The sequence below is a fragment of the Maniola hyperantus genome, chromosome 20, assembly GCF_902806685.2.
Source record: "Maniola hyperantus chromosome 20, iAphHyp1.2, whole genome shotgun sequence".
NCBI classification, from domain to species: domain Eukaryota; kingdom Metazoa; phylum Arthropoda; class Insecta; order Lepidoptera; family Nymphalidae; genus Maniola; species Maniola hyperantus.
Genome location: NC_048555.1, coordinates 12,492,015 through 12,512,907, shown reverse-complemented (window position 1 = coordinate 12,512,907; position 20,893 = coordinate 12,492,015). Strand labels below are relative to the sequence as shown.

Genomic DNA, 20,893 nt, shown 5'->3' with positions numbered 1-20,893 from the left:
ACATCAAACTTCAAAGTAATTGATTTATAAGTGACGTTTATTCTTACGTTCAAAATTACAGAACAACGATTTCGTCTGCGTGGACCACACATTTTCATTTTCAAAAATTATTTCTTAGCGGATGTCTGCATCATAACTATTAGCTATCTGCATGCTAAAATAATATCAGCCAGTAGTTTGAGCTGCGCGTTGATAGACCAGTCAGTCAGTCATCTTTTCCTTATTTAGATAGCATACGCCAGCGATTTCAAATAAAACAAAAGGGATTGAATTTTCAAAAATCCTTTCTTAGCGGATGTATACGACAGAATTTGCAGCCCAATCCGTCCAGTAGTTTGAACTGTGCGTTGCTAGATCAGTTACCTTTAATATATTAGGTCATATTTAGATTATAGATTCATATTATAATTCCGCCTAAAACGGGTAGGTATTTAAATTTGCGCGCCATAAGTAAAAGTGCAAATGTGTGAATGGCGTGAGGCACCCCGTGCACCCCATCGCCCCAAGTGTGACCAATCACATGCAGTCGGCTCTACAGTGGTGCGAGGGGAGCAAGTAATTTCAAGGTTAGATAAAAAAAAGTGTTGATTCCACAAAAAAATATTAGTATAGAATAGGTCTGTTATGTTCTCAGGAGTTTTACGTTACCATTTGCTATTGCTAGTAATGTGCTACTTATTGTCAAAAACTTGTGGCAACCTATGATTTAATTTTAAGGTTATGGTTAAGATGTTAAATCGGGTAGGTACCTGATTTGCCCATACCCGGTTTGCCCTTGGTATGACTCTGTGGGTGGATAGATTGGCAGGCGCTATTGTCTATATCCATACTAATATTGTAATTATGCGAATGGTTGTCTGCCTGTTTGCTACGCTTTCACGGCCCATCCCCGGATACATTTTGTCCCGGAAAATGTTACGATTAAAACTTAAAGCTAGCCTTATCTAATCTAATTACCTTAGATACAAACTACAAATCATGCCTGCGTGGAATGGTGCCAAGAGTACTGGCTACATAGTTACCACGCTGGATTTTTTCCGCAGTACTTACCTATTAATTTTTTAGGCTTACCATGCTGGTCCAGTGCGGATTGACAGACTTTGCACGCCCTTGACAACATTATGGAGAACAACTTAGAGAGAAAAGAGACTTTTACTAAAGAAAAAAGTTAGAGATGCGTGCCCGGGATCGAACTCACGATCTCTCAAATATAAGACAGACTTCTTAACCACTAGTCTATAACCGCTCGATTAGTATTTTTTTTTTACTTGTACCAAAAACATTTACCTACAATAAAGAAAAAGAGAGTAAAAGTGTTCCTATAATAACTTTAACCTTTCTTTTTTTTAGATGGTCAATAATTATAAAAGAAAAACTTCAAACGCATCCTGGGATGAGAATGTAATGAAACTGGCCATGGAAGAAGCTAGAAAGACTTCAGCCAAGGGTGCAGCCAGGAAGTACGGCATAAGTGTGTCCACATTACAGCGGCATATCAAGAAAGGGTGCCCGAAGAAAAAACTTGGAAGGTTCACTACTGTTTTTACAGAATGTCAGGAGAAAGATCTACTGAAATATGTATTTTATATGAAACCACACTTTTTTGGGCTAACCAGAATTGAATTTCTGAAGCTAGTGTACCAATATGCTGAGAGTAATCATATGTCTCACCCGTTTAAAAATGGTATCGCTGGTGATGATTGGTACACTGGGTTTAAAATGCGACATCCTGGCATGAGGCTTCGACAGCCAGAACCAACACGAGCCAAAGGTTTTGACAAATCTCAAGTTCAAACATTTTTTGATATACTTGAAAGAGAGATTGAAAAACATAACATCAACGCGACACGCGTTTACAACGCCGTTGAAACTCTGATTCAAACAACCAGCAATGAGGCCCCGAAAATTCTATGTAGATCGAGAAAAAAGCAAATTGCTACTATTCCAAGTATCGAAAGTGGCGAGTTAATGACCATTGTATGCTGCTGCAATGCGGCAGGTTGGTTTACACCTCCGTTTCTTATAGGCCGTGAGCAAATAGCGCCTAGACTTCTAGATGACGCCCCATTTGAATCGAAAGCTAGTTGCACTGATAATGGGTGGATTAATGGTCAAACCTTTTTGGAATGGCTACAGCACTTCGTGGATTTGAATGGGCCGACAGAACGAAGAAAAATTATCCTGGTTTTGGATTACCACGAGTCACATAAATTTCTGCCAGCTTTAGAGTTTGCTACGAAGAACCATGTGATTTTGGTATCTTTTCCACCAAACACGACACATAAATTACAACCGCTCGATACATGGGTGTACGGACCAGTGAAAAGCTACTTCGAACAAACCATTTCGAAGTCTCACGATGAGTGCATTGTATCAAAGTATGAGGTAGCAAGGGTGTTTATCGAGGCATACATGGAAGCGGCTACTGTCCAAAATGCTGTTGAAGCGTTCTCCTCTACCGGCATATGGCCAACCAATCGACATATTATCCTCAATGAACCTGACTATCTGCCTTCAATGACTGACAGTGACAGACCAGGACCAATTGAAAATGAGGCTAATGAGCCAGAGTTCCTTGTGGTGAAAACAGAAAATAACATTGAAATATCTTTCACATTAGACCAAGGTATTCCGCTATCTATTGGTTCTGATCGCACTGTTGCACCATCTGTTTTGGATGACCCTTTGAAGCGTAATAATTTTGTCTGCAAAACTCCAGCATCGGCGGTAGATTTCGAGCCAATGGCGCAACATTCTGACAACCTTTGACTCCAGAAATTGAAGTCAGTAACAATACTGTACAGCAGGACCCGCTACCAGAAATTGAAGCACCCCATGTTACTTCAATAGATATACAGGTCATTACCCAAAATGAGTGAATACCACCAACCAGAGCTAAAATAGTGACAAGTACACATAAAAGACCAGCAACTAGAATAGGAAAAAGGGAAAAAGAAAGTTCCTTAGCATACTTAAATCTAACCAGTAAAAAAAAAGTTGTACTAGACAAGTAGGTAGGTATGTAGTAAAACAAAGATATAGAAAAGGTCCAAGCGGGATCCAAATCACGCAGCCGAATTCCCATTTTTGGTTTGTTCTGAGTTAGATATACTCGTACCCACCCCATAGAAGACTGGATCAGAATATGATATTATTGTGACTATTGATTAAATATAGTGTGTGACAGGTTACACAGGACAAGCGGGGAGGAAACGCCCCGCACACCCTCACAACCTCGGCGCTAACCCGGTGTCGTGTACACGGAAACTTTACCAGTTTTTGTACTTTTACGAAATTAAAGTTTTAGTTTGCTTTTGACGACTTTTTAATACGTACCTACCTACCCCTGGGCCGTTTAGGTTGAAGTTTGCTTTGCCTAGAAGATTCCTTCTTCAGTTAGGTACCTATAGAAATGATACCTAAACAGATGCGGGGATTTAAATATGACCTTATTGGTAATTCTACATACGAAAGCGTAAATAAATCGCTGGGGCAGTATCGAGATATGCAATCGAAACCATTATTTACTTGATTCTCAGTAAACTATCAGGAACAATTTATAGCCCTAACTCTTCAACGCCTGAGCATTTGCCAAATGCCAGTTCAAAGTCACATAGATTTAGCAAGATTACGAAATAGGTAGAGGGTAAGTACCTAGGTATCTTTTTTTTAACGCTGGGAAATGCGTTTACGCATCCCTCCCTCCTGGAAGCCAGCCAGCCAACCAACTGAAGGAAAGGTATGTGGGACTCGCCGGCCGAGAGGCGACCGAAATACCCACTAAAACCCAGCGGCGCTCCTTCGCGTCGCCTGGTGACTGGGTCACAGGAACACCGAAGCAAACCACCGCGACCCAGCCAGCGACATCCGCCGAGGCGGACCCTCCAACAGGGACCCCGCAACACGACCATCACACAAATCTTCCAGAACACACCAACTTTTGAAAACCTCAATGGCGCAGTGGTAAGCACTGTGGTCTTATTAGTGGGAGGTCCCAGTTTCGATTCCCGGCAGGGGTTTGGAATTTTATAATTTCTAAATTTCTGGTCTGGTCTGGTGGGAGGCTTCGGCCGTGGCTAGTTACCACCTTACCGACAAAGCCGTACCGCTAAGTGATTTGGCGTTACGGTACGATGGCGTGTAGAAACCAAAGGGGTTTAATAGAGAACTGCAATACCCCTTCCAGGTTAGCCCGCATCCATCTTTGATTGCTTCATCACTTACAACCAGGTGAGATTGCAGTCAAGGGCTAACTTGTATCTGAATTTAAAAAAAATATACGCCTAATAAGTATACCATATAGAGACAATTATGCGATCATTTTTAAACAATCAAATTCCTGGAACCATCAATTAACATATTCATGGTACCTATATCATACAGACCGAACATAAATTCCATCGACATGATTCCGTCGTCGGTTCAGAGCTGGTCGGACACGAATGGCTTTGGCGGCGGGGGCCTGACTTGCATACATATTGCTCTATACACCTTTACACGCCCGAACAGGGGGCTACACTACGCAATTTGTCGGATGCGTATAACTATAGGACTACGTACAGGGTGTCCGGTAAACGTGTCAGAATCCATAAAATGCATACAGAACGCGGCAGAAATTATTGTACATCGACCTTTAGAAGGAGATTGCAGATTTTGTAGAGCATTGTCTCTGTAGTTAAGGCCGACAAAACGTCATATTATATGACGTGTCACGTATGAGTGACAGACCGCAACTTACCGGACGTCTTCTATACAGAAACGACATCCTGTATATAAAAAGAGACGAATATCGTAGTCGTATAAAAAACAAAAGATTCACATTGTCCATCTCTTTCTTTCGAAGCTAGTAATTATTATACCTAGGTACGGCAATCGCCCCCTTTTATAAATGATTATTATGAATAAGTATAATAGTACATCGTATCTACATCCAACATGGCGTCGATGACCAATAAGTTTTCAATCGATTCCAATGGAGTCCGATCCTTGATTGCCCATTAGATGGTGCGATAAATGGTTTTGTTGACGAATTGGGGCTGCAATATTCATAACCGTGGCTATATAATTGCAAATGTTAATATTGTTATTGTTCTGTCTATCGCATTGCAATATATATAGTACGTGACAGGTTGAAATGGCAATCGGGAAGGAAAGGACTATACCTACATTAATTGCGATGCGATAGACAGAACAATATTGATATTAATATTTGCAACGGAGGAACACACGCAGTGGTTAGGTATATTGGGCTTCTACCGACTAAAAACCTCATGAAGTTCCATTCCATCGCTGCACTGAAGAGCACCGGCGGCGCGCGGCGCACCGACGGAGATAGTCAAAGTCAAAGTCAAAGTCAAATGATTTATTCAAAATAGGTAATAAATTACTCTTATTGATGGTCTGGTATGGTGTTAGATTTGTAAGATATAGTGGTGACAATTATAACGCAAACTTAAAACTAAAGCTACGAGGGTTTTTTTTTTTTTTTTTTTTTTTTTTTTCCTCCGACATGGCGGTCGGAGACTGTTCTAGGTCGGTACTAAGATTGGTTTTTTTTTTCTCCATTTGCCTTTCTTATTGCTTTATTGTAATTGGTGCTACTACACACTAAGTGCAGCGCGTTAGGGATACTACGTTACACTAGGCTTATACTTAGACTATGCTAGTTTTTTTTTTTATTTTTTTTTTATAATAATATTCTTATTCTATTATATATATATCAGCCTGGCTGTCCAGCGCGGAAATGCAGCCAGTATTCTTGGCACCATTCCACGCGGTCATGATTTATATAGTAATTAGATAAGGCTAGCCTTAAGTTTTATTGTATTAAAAAAAAAATAGTAAAAAAAAAAAAAAAAAAATTTAAATAAAAATACAACAGAATTATTTAAAAAAAAAAAAAAAAAAAAAAAAAAAAAAATTCTATTATATATTAAGCTATATATATTAAGCTATATATATATATTAAGCTACGAGGGTTATGACCGACAACTCCTCGTTACTTTACCAAATGGTGTCCGCTGAAGCAGAGCCTCTACTGGGACACTATGTGCCCATTAGAGGCACAGCACGCCAAGCACCAACCAACTCGAGGACCATACCTACTTTGTGCAACGGACCACCGCGTGTCCATCATCCGAAAGTGACTCCTAACATTCAGACACACGGGGAGGTTATCTGGCTGGTACCCCACGATGATACCTACAAGCTTTAATTTATCACCTATTTAAGCTTTAATTTAACTTATCTTTAGGTAGGTACGACTGAATAATAATTGTTCTAGATGTATCTTACTTAGGTATACTTAGGTATATACAACCTAACCTAACCTCTTAGCGCCGAGGTCAGTTATTTTAGCGGGAATGTGTAAAAATGGCGGCGTCACTAGTGAACCGCTAAACAAGTCATCACGAAACGACTACAACTTGAGTAGGTAACATAATATTACCTACTTACCTTTTTCTTTAATAGAAAATATTACAATTACAAAGCATGCCCGCGTGGAATGGTGCCTATATATAATATCTTGTGCATTAACGACGCATCATCATCATCATCACGCTATGTGAGGTAGAGTTACCTACATTCAAAATTGTGATTGTCATATTATTTACTAAGTAGAATCGCAATTCTACTAATTACAATTAAGGGCAATAACAGGTACTGGACAATTTAGGGCAATAACTTTCTGATTGCGTCTAAAAATTGGTAAAGGAAGAATGACAGAAGAACCCTTCTTCCTGTAATTTATCATATCGTAGTTCTAGGAAAGCTTGCTCAGATTGCTGTAACGTCCTCAAAACCACGTCGTGTTATACCTATTACGTAAGTGGGTATACTTATTTGCAATTTTGAAATAATAACAAAATTCAGCGCGCGTACGAGCGTAGGTACGCGTAGATATGCGCACGCGACGATGCCCGATAATTTGGCAATATGGCATCACTCGCTGTCAATGCTTTGCGTATTTTAAAAATACTGCACCCAAGAGCCCAAGTACTTACCATAAGTGCCGATATACTTAGCTACATCGTTGGTGCGCCTCGGACGTGCGGTGGCGGACCTCGTGAGTGGATCCCTGGTGGAGGGTCTGCCTCGGCGGACGTCGCTGGCGGGGTCGCGGTTGATTGCCTGTGTTCCCGTGACCCAGTCGCCAGGCGACGCGCAGGAGCGCCACTGGGTTTTAGTGGGTAATCCGGTCGCCTCTCAGCTGGCGCGTCCCACATACCTTCCCTCAGTTGGCTAGCTGCTTCCAGGGGGCGATCAGTCGCTGATCGTTCCTCCCAGTGTTGGCTTGGGAGTAATACGCAGAGAAAATTTCAGCTTTTATAAAGTAACAAAGGTCTGGCCCTCACGTGGCCTCGAGGCCTGCGTGGCCGAGAGTGGCTGAGTGTGCAGATGCAGAGGGCGTAATTACACGATTAGCGGATGACTCACGACTTGCATCACTCGCCGCCCATAGCTCTGCCGCGGTGATAGGGCTCCCGACTCTCACTAATTACCACCATCACTTACAGCCGCACTAAGAGTCGCTAATCGTTACTTAAGTTTAGTTAAAACGAGACAGAGCTATATATCTCTCACATAAATCTGTCTCGTTGTAACTCAATCTTAAGTAACGAGTAGCGACTCTGAGTACGGCAATTGCCATCTCGATTCTCGACCTGTCGTAGACAATAATATGTTTCTAAATAATTTTAAATTAAATATCTACATTTCGAAAATTGCGGAACCGGCAGGATTCGAACTTGCGTCTCCCCAGGGCACTGGGCTCAGTGCCAAAATTTTAGATTTAAAGTACGGTCTACTTTACTATGTATTTTTAATCAGTACTCAAGCTACTGGTAATGCCATCTAGTAGCGACACGTTGCAGTTATCGAAACTACTTTTAAACGGCATATTTTAATGCAGCTCTTTGAACGAGAAATGACACAATTTCTTCATACCTACTTACTAAGTACCATCTAAATATATTAAATGAAAAGGTGACTGAGTGACTGACTGACTAACTGATCTATCAACGCACAGCTGAAACTACTGGACGGCTTGGGCTGGGCATGCAGATAGCTACTACGAGGTAAACATCCGCTAAGAAGGGATTTTTGAAAATTCAACCCCTAAGGAGGTAAAATAGGCGAGTTTTTGGCAACCCTATCCAGTTGGTGCCTCCCACACGAGAGAATACAGATGTTTCTTACGCCCTTTGTACATATATTTAAATTGGCTTTGTAAATTGTACATAATATTAATAATGTTTACATTACACGCATCAATTTCACTATTCTAGGTGATACGCACATCTACACTAATATTATAAAGAGGAAAACTTTGTTTGTTTGTTTGTTTGTTTGTTTGTTTGTTTGTTTGTTTGTTTGTTTGTTTGTTTGTTTGTTTGTTTGTTTGTACAGAATAGGCTCAAAAACTACTGGACCGATTTTAAAAATTCTTTCACCATTCGAAAGCTACATTATCCACGAGTAACATAGGCTATATTTTATTTTGGAAAAAAATAGGGTTCCGTAAGATATTTGGGTTTTTCGGACACAAGGTGTAAAAAATCAACCAGAAAAGTTACTTATTTTGCGTACGCTGCCTAAACTATAAAAGATAGAACCATAAAATGTTCTAATTAATTGTAGATCTTATAAATATCTACAAAAAAGTCCGCGACACACTATACCCATCTATGTCGAGTGAGGCACAGCAACCATTTTTTTATTTAAAAATCTTGAATTTTTTTGGACTACATTTAAACGCGTTTATTTTACTCATGCTATTAATCCTTATCAAAATAAATGATTTCATCACTAAGAACAGTTTATGGAGATAATATTTGGTCTTTGAATGATTAAAATTGGACGTTTGGTTTTGAAGTTATGGCGAAATTAAAATATTACGATTTCTGCTGCACGGCCCGTTGTCTACATCTACACTAATATTATAAAGAGGAAAACTTTGTTTGTTTGTTTGTTTGTTTGTTTGTTTGTTTGTTTGTTTGTTTGTTTGTACTGAATAGGCTCAAAAACTACTGGACCGATTTTAAAAATTCTTTCACCATTCGAAAGCTACATTATCCACGAGTAACATAGGCTATATTTTATTTTGGAAAAAAATAGGGTTCCGTAAGATATTTGGGTTTTTCGGACACAAGGTGTAAAAAATCAACCAGAAAAGTTACTTATTTTGCGTACGCTGCCTAAACTATAAAAGATAGAACCATAAAATGTTCTAATTAATTGTAGATCTTATAAATATCTACAAAAAAGTCCGCGACACACTATACCCATCTATGTCGAGTGAGGCACAGCAACCATTTTTTTATTTAAAAATCTTGAATTTTTTTTGGACTACATTTAAACGCGTTTATTTTACTCATGCTATTAATCCATATCAAAATAATCTACACTAATATTATAAAGAGGAAAACTTTGTTTGTTTGTTTGTTTGTTTGTTTGTTTGTTTGTTTGTTTGTTTGTTTGTACTGAATAGGCTCAAAAACTACTGGACCGATTTTAAAAATTCTTTCACCATTCGAAAGCTACATTATCCACGAGTAACATAGGCTATATTTTATTTTGGAAAAAAAATAGGGTTCCGTAAGATATTTGGGTTTTTCGGACACAAGGTGTAAAAAATCAACCAGAAAAGTTACTTATTTTGCGTACGCTGCCTAAACTATAAAAGATAGAACCATAAAATGTTCTAATTAATTGTAGATCTTATAAATATCTACAAAAAAGTCCGCGACACACTATACCCATCTATGTCGAGTGAGGCACAGCAACCATTTTTTTATTTAAAAATCTTGAATTTTTTTTGGACTACATTTAAACGCGTTTATTTTACTCATGCTATTAATCCATATCAAAATAAATGATTTCATCACTAAGAACAGTTTATGGAGATAATATTTGGTCTTTGAATGATTAAAATTGGACGTTTGGTTTTGAAGTTATGGCGAAATTAAAATATTACGATTTCTGCTGCACGGCCCGTTGTCTACATCTACACTAATATTATAAAGAGGAAAACTTTGTTTGTTTGTTTGTTTGTTTGTTTGTTTGTTTGTTTGTTTGTACTGAATAGGCTCAAAAACTACTGGACCGATTTTAAAAATTCTTTCACCATTCGAAAGCTACATTATCCACGAGTAACATAGGCTATATTTTATTTTGGAAAAAAATAGGGTTCCGTAAGATATTTGGGTTTTTCGGACACAAGGTGTAAAAAATCAACCAGAAAAGTTACTTATTTTGCGTACGCTGCCTAAACTATAAAAGATAGAACCATAAAATGTTCTAATTAATTGTAGATCTTATAAATATCTACAAAAAAGTCCGCGACACACTATACCCATCTATGTCGAGTGAGGCACAGCAACCATTTTTTTATTTAAAAATCTTGAATTTTTTTTGGACTACATTTAAACGCGTTTATTTTACTCATGCTATTAATCCATATCAAAATAATCTACACTAATATTATAAAGAGGAAAACTTTGTTTGTTTGTTTGTTTGTTTGTTTGTTTGTTTGTTTGTTTGTTTGTTTGTACTGAATAGGCTCAAAAACTACTGGACCGATTTTAAAAATTCTTTCACCATTCGAAAGCTACATTATCCACGAGTAACATAGGCTATATTTTATTTTGGAAAAAAATAGGGTTCCGTAAGATATTTGGGTTTTTCGGACACAAGGTGTAAAAAATCAACCAGAAAAGTTACTTATTTTGCGTACGCTGCCTAAACTATAAAAGATAGAACCATAAAATGTTCTAATTAATTGTAGATCTTATAAATATCTACAAAAAAGTCCGCGACACACTATACCCATCTATGTCGAGTGAGGCACAGCAACCATTTTTTTATTTAAAAATCTTGAATTTTTTTTGGACTACATTTAAACGCGTTTATTTTACTCATGCTATTAATCCATATCAAAATAAATGATTTCATCACTAAGAACAGTTTATGGAGATAATATTTGGTCTTTGAATGATTAAAATTGGACGTTTGGTTTTGAAGTTATGGCGAAATTAAAATATTACGATTTCTGCTGCACGGCCCGTTGTCTACATCTACACTAATATTATAAAGAGGAAAACTTTGTTTGTTTGTTTGTTTGTTTGTTTGTTTGTTTGTTTGTTTGTTTGTTTGTACTGAATAGGCTCAAAAACTACTGGACCGATTTTAAAAATTCTTTCACCATTCGAAAGCTACATTATCCACGAGTAACATAGGCTATATTTTATTTTGGAAAAAAATAGGGTTCCGTAAGATATTTGGGTTTTTCGGACACAAGGTGTAAAAAATCAACCAGAAAAGTTACTTATTTTGCGTACGCTGCCTAAACTATAAAAGATAGAACCATAAAATGTTCTAATTAATTGTAGATCTTATAAATATCTACAAAAAAGTCCGCGACACACTATACCCATCTATGTCGAGTGAGGCACAGCAACCATTTTTTTATTTAAAAATCTTGAATTTTTTTTGGACTACATTTAAACGCGTTTATTTTACTCATGCTATTAATCCATATCAAAATAATCTACACTAATATTATAAAGAGGAAAACTTTGTTTGTTTGTTTGTTTGTTTGTTTGTTTGTTTGTTGTTTGTTTGTTTGTTTGTACTGAATAGGCTCAAAAACTACTGGACCGATTTTAAAAATTCTTTCACCATTCGAAAGCTACATTATCCACGAGTAACATAGGCTATATTTTATTTTGGAAAAAAATAGGGTTCCGTAAGATATTTGGGTTTTTCGGACACAAGGTGTAAAAAATCAACCAGAAAAGTTACTTATTTTGCGTACGCTGCCTAAACTATAAAAGATAGAACCATAAAATGTTCTAATTAATTGTAGATCTTATAAATATCTACAAAAAAGTCCGCGACACACTATACCCATCTATGTCGAGTGAGGCACAGCAACCATTTTTTTATTTAAAAATCTTGAATTTTTTTTGGACTACATTTAAACGCGTTTATTTTACTCATGCTATTAATCCATATCAAAATAAATGATTTCATCACTAAGAACAGTTTATGGAGATAATATTTGGTCTTTGAATGATTAAAATTGGACGTTTGGTTTTGAAGTTATGGCGAAATTAAAATATTACGATTACTGCTGCACGGCCCGTTGTATTATTATTATATAAAGAGGTAATGTCGTTAAGTTTGTTTGTAGGGGGTAATCTTTAGAACTACTGAACCGATTTTAAAAATTCTTTCACCAGTAGAAAGCTACATTATTCCTGAGTGACATAGGCTATACGGGATCTTTAAAAACCTAAATCTACGCGAGCGAAGCCGCGGGGATCAGCTATGATTTAATATTAAGTAGATAGGTTTCAAGCCTAAATTCTTTTTATTCTAGGAGGAAACCAGTGGTCAGCTGTAGTGGGGCCGGCCGTGGGTTGATATGACCATGATGAGGCTCTCAAGGAATCTCGGACCAAGGAAACATCTCTCTTTTGAAGAGTAAGTAAGTGCTGAGTAGGAGAACCAAAGTAACCGACTTTGCACTACGAGTTGCGCGGCTGAAGTTTTTCTCTCTGAGGCTTTTCTCAGACCTGGGCGAGTTTGGAACCCTCGTAGCTTTAGTTTTAAGTACGTATTAATTATCACCACTAATCATTTTACAAATTAAAATCAGAAAGCGTAAAATTTTACCTATTCTGAATAAATAGTTTGAGTTTTGAGTTTTGAAGTGGCAATGGGTACGGCACGTAAATCGTAATTCGAAAAACCGATAGATGTTGGGGTCCAAAGGTTCTAGAATGGCGACCTCGCACTGAAAAACGCAGCTTTGGAAGACTCCCCAATGGCGATGATCACTGCAACACAGTTCATTTTTCATCAAACGAGTCGCAGGAAGTCGCTGTATTCAGGTGGCGCAAGACCGTGGCGTGTGGAAGTCTACAAGAGATCTATGTCCAACTGTAAACGTCTATCGGTTGATGATAATGATGATGCACAGCTCAAGCAATAATACGTAAATTCAGCCAATCTCAACAATTGGGATTGTCGCTATGTGATAATCACAATTCTAGTAGTAGGTAGTGCTTTTTAAACTCTGGTTATGCTGTACAACCATTTAGGATTACAATAAGGACGAAACTTTGTATTGTGGAATTAGGTTATAATTATTATTGTAATCTGTTTTGGATGCCAATAAATAAATTAAGTTAAATTAAATTAATTCTCGTTCTAGCTCTCTATGAAATGTAGAATGCTTTAGGAATGTGCGGAATGCCGCGGCACTACAATTGGACTGTTAAATGTTTTTGGTTGATCTACTTAAAACCTGAACAAGAAAACTTACGAGTGTTAAGTTGCTAACCAGTCTAGCATTCAGGTGCTAGCTGAGTCAAATTGTTGGAATAATTCTGAACTTAGGTAGGTAAGTAATTAATTCCTGGGGGCATGGAGTCTTAGTGCTAAAAAATTACGAGAAATTTCACAATTCTCGTTACCAAGATTAGTTTTGGAAGGAAGAATTGAAGGCAAAAGGGTTTCAGGTCACCAAAGATGCGAATGGTTGGACGATATAGAGGGTGGACAGGGCTTCGTTACCCAAAGTTAAAAGAGGTAAGCTTTTCGCATGATGACCTCCAAAGTCCAAACTTCGTTTCGGAAAAGGCACACGATGATGATGATGGCAGAAGAGGCTAGGAAGGAGCAGCCTGGCTTACTTGGGCGGGAATGCAATTTTTTTGTGATAGGTACCGTATTTTATTGTAACGTAACCACCAATTCACGGTTTTCGGATTTTTTCCTCTACTTTTGCTATAAGACCTACCTACTACCTAGACCTGCCAAATTTCTAATAGATTTTCTTGACAGACAGACAGACAGACAACAAAGTGATCCTATAAGGGTACGGAACGGAACTTTAAAATGAACCGATACCGCTTATTTCCACCCATAGGGTGTTGACTTTTGGTTGCATGCTACGAGTAGGATACGGAAAGAGGTATTACGAGCCGACTTGAATGTGAATCACGCGTTTCCTGAGCCAAAACTGATGGACGGAAACTAACCAGGATGTACTCTTTATGGCAACTGTCTCCATCATTTCCAGGCTGACTGGCAACGGGCTGCTTATTTTTAAATATGGCGGTATTGAGGCTTGGTAAAACACAACGCGTGGTGGCAGCGATGCGTGATTGCAACGTTTCTAAAGGCTAGGAGTTGTACAAAATACAAAGCGGAAAGAAATTGTACACTAAACCGTCATGCATCACACTACCTAAATACGCGAGTGCGTAGGTAATTATTGTGTACTTCATCCGCGTAGATTTTTTTTTTAATCCCAAGGGAACTTATCGATTTTTCCGGAATAAAAAGTAGCATATGTCCTTCCCCGGGATGCAAGCCATCTCTGTACCAAATTTCGTCAAAATCGGTTGAACAGATGGACCGTGAAAAGCTAGCAGACAGACACACTTTCGCATTTATAATATTAGTATGGAAGTATGGATATATGGATTTGTAAGGTACTTATAGGTACCTACATATTTTTCAGAACTACCTAAGTATTTTAATTAACAGATCGTCATATTTTAAGAGAAAGAAATAAAATCTTATTTATGGTATCCCCTTGTGTGCGTCTATCCTTTAAAAGATGTGTTTAAAGAAATTATATGAAGGTGTTTTACAGGGCGAAATGTACATGGACGTGCTGTTGCTATCAAGCTACGTAGCGTGACGTCCTATCGTAGGATTTAAAAAAAAAAAGCGAGAAAACGAGTAGGTGACCTGCAGGGTGATTCTCTAACTCAGTTTCTAACACTGAATGATAGCCACGGAGCTCATTTTTTAATCCGTTGAAGGTTTTCTACGAAAAAATATTTTAATATCACCCAGTGAAGCAGCAATGTAAAACTAAACAACCTACGTGGCTATCATTTAGTGTTAGACACTGAGTTGGAGAATCACCTAGCTGATGTTAAGTGATTACTGCCGCTCATGAACATTTGCAGCACCAAAGGAACAGCCGGTGCGTTTCCGGCCTTTCTGGAATTTGTCCGCTGTCCCGCTGTCGTCACGCGTCAGGTCTGTCCGAGCCTTAAAATATATGGCGGTGTTACCTACGTGCTAGGTGTTTTGTAATGCATGCGCGTGCGTCGTTTCCTGCGTGGAAAGGAGTGCTACCAACCATTGTTCGGTGGGAGGGGATGTGTGTGACCCGAATAGCGATCGGCGCGAACGCACAAACTGTCGATCCTTAAAAAAATCGTTCGTTTTACCGCCTGCTTATAAATGAATTGTTTAGGGTTTGTGGAGATTCCCTGCTTCTATTCAAATAAACAATCTATTAGGCTGTCATGAAACATCATGAAACGTTACTTACTCGTAGATGAAACTATGTATTTTAGATTTTACTAGCTTATGCTCGCGACTTCATCCGCTTGGACTACACAAATATCAAAACTCTATTTCATCCCCTTAGGGGTTGAATTTCAGCAAATTCTTTCTTAGTGGATGCTAATAACGTCATAATAGCTATCTGCATGCCTTTCAGCCTAATCCGTCCAGTAGTTTAAGCTGTGCGTTGATAGATCAGTCAGTCAGTCAGTCACTTTTTCCTTTTTAACCGACTTCGAAAAAGGAGGTGGTTATCAATTCAGCCCGTGTTTTTTTATGTATGTACCTAGGTAGTACATCGATTTTTTATATATCTCTATGATCTTCAGGGAATTTTATCTACAGGGAAATTTCGATAAAACTCTAAACTTTATGTTTTCCAACGGACCGAAATCTGCAAGCTCGTAGAGTTGGTACAGGACCGAATACTCTAAATTCGTAGATCGCAAAAAAGTTAATCGTAGAAGAGTTGTAGGTAGGTACAGTTCTTGCAATTCACGAAGGCTAGTGAACTTTCCTTGTGGTTACGTCGTTTACACGGTCATTGCGTTAGTGTGCGTGCATGTCGGACCAATCAGTCGCGAGCAAGCGCTGTCAAACGCACACATTCAGTGTACCTTACGTATACCGATACGAGTTAAACACAATCATGAGTCACTCGCCTTCGTACAATGCAAGAACTATAACTGGAAAAGGCTAGCTCAGCTATTATACTTATAGACTGGAATTTATGAAAATAAGTGTAACTAATTTCGAGAGCATTCATTCTGAAGAACCTACCTACTTTAAAGTCGTGTGACGAACTTATTACTGTGTGACCACTTAGTACGCGACAGGGCGAAATGGCAATCGGGGAGGGAAAGCCCCGCACTCCCACACAGCGCCCGCGCTAACCCGGTGCGGACGAGCGCGGGTGACGTGCGGATGTGCGGGGCGTCCCCCCACCTCATACCTTGATTGCCATCTTGACCTGTCGCGAACTATACCGAATTAGTTAGGTATAATAGCGTCATTAAGGCACATGAGGTGGTTAAGGTTTTGTTCCGTCCTTTTTTTTAAATAGAGATAGCGAGCAAACGAGCAGGCGGGTCACCTGATGTTAAGTGATTACCGCCGCCCATGAAGATTTGCAGCACCAGAGGAACCACCAATGCGTTGCTGGCCTTTCAGGAATTTGTTGGTCCGCCCCTTGAATAACACCATGTTGTAATCTAAAGGGAACACCGCCGAAGGGAGTCCTGGTAGCTAAGTGGTTAGAATGCGTTTCCTAAAGATCACGAGTTTGAATCCCAGGCAGCCCAGGCAGGTTTCAACACATCGGAGTTTATTTAGAAGTTAAATGACTAAATACCTAAGTAATAATTGAGATTAGCTATAATAATTTGCGCATTTTACGGCGAAGGAAATAAATAAGCCTGAATCATGGAAGAAATTCTTAGGTGGGTGTTAGGTACAATAAGTGGCCTTTAGAATGACATTTCGGCTTTGTAGAGCGTTGTATCTGTCACTTATACCTATATGACAGAGACAATGCTCTACAAAATCCACTATCTCCTAAAGGACGATGTACAATATTTTCTGCCGCGTAGATTCTTAACAGTACCTACGTAATAGAGTAGGGTATTTCAAAAGCTCAACGGTCAAAGGAGTGTACTGAAATTCGAAATTGAAGACGGTTCTACAGACAATATAAGGCCACTAAGGTCTCTGGAAGGTTCAAACCCTAAGCTATTGTGGTAGTTTCCCACTGCTAAGTCTTGATTTCTATTCTGACACAAGCTATATTATGGCGTAAAGGATACCTACTTACCTAAATAGTGTACTTAAATATTACCTTTACTAAAGTATAGGTAGGTCCTTGGAGAGATACACAGCATTCTTTGATTCTGTGATATTAGTCGTGTTTTAACTGTTCTTTTCAAAAAGATTCAGAAGAAAGTCTATGCACATGGGTACAGTGCAAGTGCATTGCACTAAGCGGGTCTCGCTGTTATACTTACAGAATAGGTGTTCCTATTTCCTTTACTCAATGGAAAAGTACATCAGAGGCACTGCGAGGTGAGGGAGTCAGTCGGTAGTGAGTATTGGAGTGCCTTATTCTTCATGTCTCCGTCTAATGACAAATACCTACATAGAATGTCTAATTGGTATTCATCTGAGCGCGTGCACAGCATGCCGCGGTGGGGAAGGGTTAATAGCCGGCGCCGCCTCCGCGCAGAGGCATATTGTACCGAGGCCTGCCCGCGAGCGCCGCACGCTCGTCCAAACGCTAATTCACTCTGTCAATATTTGAATTTGAACCTGCAGTGACCGCTCGATAGAAACCTACAGCAAAGCCGGTGGCTGGGAAGGCAAGATGTCGGCATAGCTGATTGACTGTCATATACGGCTGTGTCACATCGAGCCAGCTCAATCCACCGGCGTTCGACGTACGAGGAAGAAAAGAAGTTTTAAGAAGACGGATGCTCCCGTAGCGAAATCGAAGATGCGTTATCGCGATCGCTCCCGAAACGTCACGCGAGCGGAGGGTGCAATAATTTGACAGCTGTCATTTGCACTAAAGTCGTAATTTTCTCGGTCGGTTTTCTCGTTATTCGCGGCGTACGAAGAAGCGAAAATCTTTATTTTTATCACACACGACGATGTTCCCGTAGAGTGCAACCGGCTCTGTGCGTGAATTGCGATACGAAACGACGTCAGAATGGCGATCGACGATGTGCTAGGGCCGCGGAAGACTATGTTCGTTTTAGTGATTGTTGTGGGCTGCTTCGCCGTGCTGTGGCCCAGGATCCTGTCCCCGCTGATGCTGGGCCACTCTTCGGACCACCTGAAGCCGAATAAGCTCGACCGGGACGCAGGTAAATTGGTATTTTTAACTTGAGCTCAATGTCAATACCGCTGGACTGACCGTCCGAAACTAAATCTAATTATACGACTTGTACAGTTTATCTTCGTTAATGATGTAAAACTATTCGAAATAACAGTTGCACTAGGCGATCTGATGTGAAGGCCAGCAAGGTACTTCTTAACTCTTAGCTATCACACGAGCTTTCAGTTACCGATAAGATAAAATGTAGTAGGTATATTGTTACCTCATTGTTACCTATTTGAAAAGCGTACCTGCTGACTTTCTTGCCAGCTCTACTCATTAGCTTTTAAAACTAAGTCTAATATAATATCTTTTAGCAACAAAAAATGATTGGTTTAAGTATACAGTACTGTTTTAATTTTCAAAGAAAACTCAAAAATATTTAAAAAAGTACCTACTTTACAATAAATAAATCTAATAAGTAATTGGACATCACATCAATTCAAATATTATAAGGTATTCATATTTATGTGTAAAACAAATAGTAAAACTCAACAGAGGCTTATAGTCAATCAACTGATTGCATTTACGTACTGACTATTTAAAGTAATTGAACAAAAGAAAAACTATTCTAAAATACATTTATATTTATTACTAACTAGCTGATGCCAGTGACTTCATCCGTGTGGATTCAGATTTTTAATTGAACAAAAGAAAAACTATTCTAAAATACATTTATATTTATTACTAACTAGCTGATGCCAGTGACTTCATCCGTGTGGATTCAGATTTTTAAAAATCCTGTGGGAACTCTATGATTTTCCGGGATAAAAAGTAGCCTATGTCACTCTCCAGGTCTTTAACTATATCTATGAAAAAAATTAATTTGATCCGTTGCTCCGTTGCGACATGATTGAAGGACAAACCAACAAACAAACACACTTTCGCATTTATAACATGGGTAGTGATTAGTATGGATTAATGGTTTTAAAAGTGTATTAAGCCATTGAATTAGGGTAATCTAATCTCAAACTTTCCACGGCTAGTAGATATTTGATATTTGCGGTTCTCAAGAGCAAGATATTGCTATGCAAATATGTGTCAGTCCAGTTGTGTACAGAGCGTATATGTTTACAAAGATCTGATTGGAATGTAGCCTCTACTTATGTGTATGAGAAATACCAAATGCATAATGCAAAGTAAGGATTAAATTATTTACTTTGTTTTTTATAAACTTAGGTATACTTATAAAAGGTGTATAAATCTCAATTCATCTGATTTTTATTCAATGTTTTTTTATATACTTATGTATAATAATAATTTTTTTATTTTGAAATTGAATTTAAACACCAGAACGTGTTTCCTACCCTCTGCTAGGAAAATCCTGTATTGCAGAAGGTAGTTACAAGTTTTCTAAAACTAAGGACCTAATATAAAACTAAACTAAGGACCCAATGTGGCTAATTCCGTTGTACACACTCTCTATACTAAACTAAAATGATACGTCTAAATCTATTGCTATCCCTTTCATAATGTTGCTGGCGGATAAGGATAGCACTAGATTTAGACCTGTTAATTTAGTTTAGTTTAGAGATTGTGTACAAGAGAATCAGCCCCATTATTATACTAAAATTATAGATAAGAGTATATATACATAAGTATTTATGTATGTATATTCTTTATTGCACCACTAAATATAAATGACAGGTTACAAAAAAAATATCTTAAAAAGTAGGTACAAAAAGGCGGTCTTATCGCTAAATAGGGATCTCTTCCAGACAACCTTAACGCTAGGGAGAAAACGAACAAATGGACAGTGGGTGTATATTATAATAATACTAAATACTTATATAATATTATGTATTAGTTCTTTGATTATATCTGGTTGCCTATTGAATTTAGTATAGAATTTTTGAACAACAAGTTCTAATCACTTAGTTCTTCTTACTTTGAAGCTATGCAGGTTCTTGGATACCCTGCATCACTTTAACCGTCTCCAATCCTTTCACTAATTTTATTTTATTTTATAAATTACTTATTTACTTACTCACTTAAATATAAGGAGTTATGTAATATTATGTATGTAATGGAATGGTAAAATAATATTAGAAAGGTAATAATATTACTTATTTTTTATTACTTACTAAATGTTGCCCGTGACTTCGTCCGCGTGGAATTAGGTTTTTAAAAATCTCGTGGGAACTCTTTGATTTTCCGGGATAAAATGTAGCCTATGTCCTTCCCCGGGATGCAAGCTATCTCTGTACCAAATTTCGTTACAATCGGTTGAACGGATGGGCCGTGAAAAGCTAGCAGACAGACAGACAGACAGACACACTTTCACACTTATAATATTAGTATGGATTTATGTACCTAAGTAGTGAAGTGATATATTTGTTACTGATTTCTGTTAAAAAATATGTGAGTAACTGAGTAATTTAAGGCAATCTATTAAAGTATTATTATTATTAGAATTTAAACATGTAGGTACATACCTACTAACTCGATTAATAATTTGAATTGTAATTTGTATTTTTATCAATAACTTAATTCGATTTTACAGCCGTCATACAAATTTTAGAGGCCAGGAGTTTTAAAGCAAGCGTGGAATAATGTATTTGACCAGTGTTATTTTTGTACAATTGTTTTCTTCATTTCGTTTTAAAAAATGTCACTACCTACAAGACCTGTGTGCCACTTTCTTTTTAT

At 38.1% G+C, this 20,893-nt stretch overlaps 3 protein-coding genes across 10 annotated transcripts in view; 2 read left to right on the top strand and 1 right to left on the bottom strand.

Moving 5' to 3' along the window:
* Positions 1-20,893, bottom strand: part of ND-B14.7 (NADH dehydrogenase (ubiquinone) B14.7 subunit) — a 158,794-nt gene that overhangs the window by 100,431 nt on the left and 37,470 nt on the right. The window lies entirely within an intron of this gene.
* On the top strand, positions 465-3,310 carry LOC117992033 (jerky protein homolog-like). 2 transcript variants are annotated; one of them, XM_069505450.1, is made up of 2 exons: positions 465-566; positions 1,351-3,310. In XM_069505450.1, exon 2 carries the CDS (start codon positions 1,351-1,353, stop codon positions 2,767-2,769), a length of 1,419 nt encoding a protein of 472 aa, XP_069361551.1. In that variant the 5' UTR covers positions 465-566; the 3' UTR covers positions 2,770-3,310. The 2 variants fall into 2 exon arrangements, with proteins under 2 accessions (XP_069361551.1, XP_069361550.1); XM_069505449.1 differs by lacking the exon at positions 465-566 and adding an exon at positions 675-741.
* The window catches only part of RIC-3 (RIC3 acetylcholine receptor chaperone), a 38,365-nt gene continuing 35,116 nt past the window's right edge, over positions 17,645-20,893 (top strand). For 3 of the 7 annotated variants that reach the window (XM_069505437.1, XM_069505435.1, XM_034979263.2), the window contains exon 1: positions 17,645-18,233. In XM_069505437.1, the coding sequence (XP_069361538.1) occupies positions 18,077-18,233 (157 nt within the window). In that variant the 5' untranslated portion in view covers positions 17,645-18,076. The remainder of the gene's footprint in view (positions 18,234-20,893) is intronic. The other 4 variants (XM_069505436.1, XM_069505433.1, XM_069505432.1 and 1 more) reach the window with 2 other exon arrangements.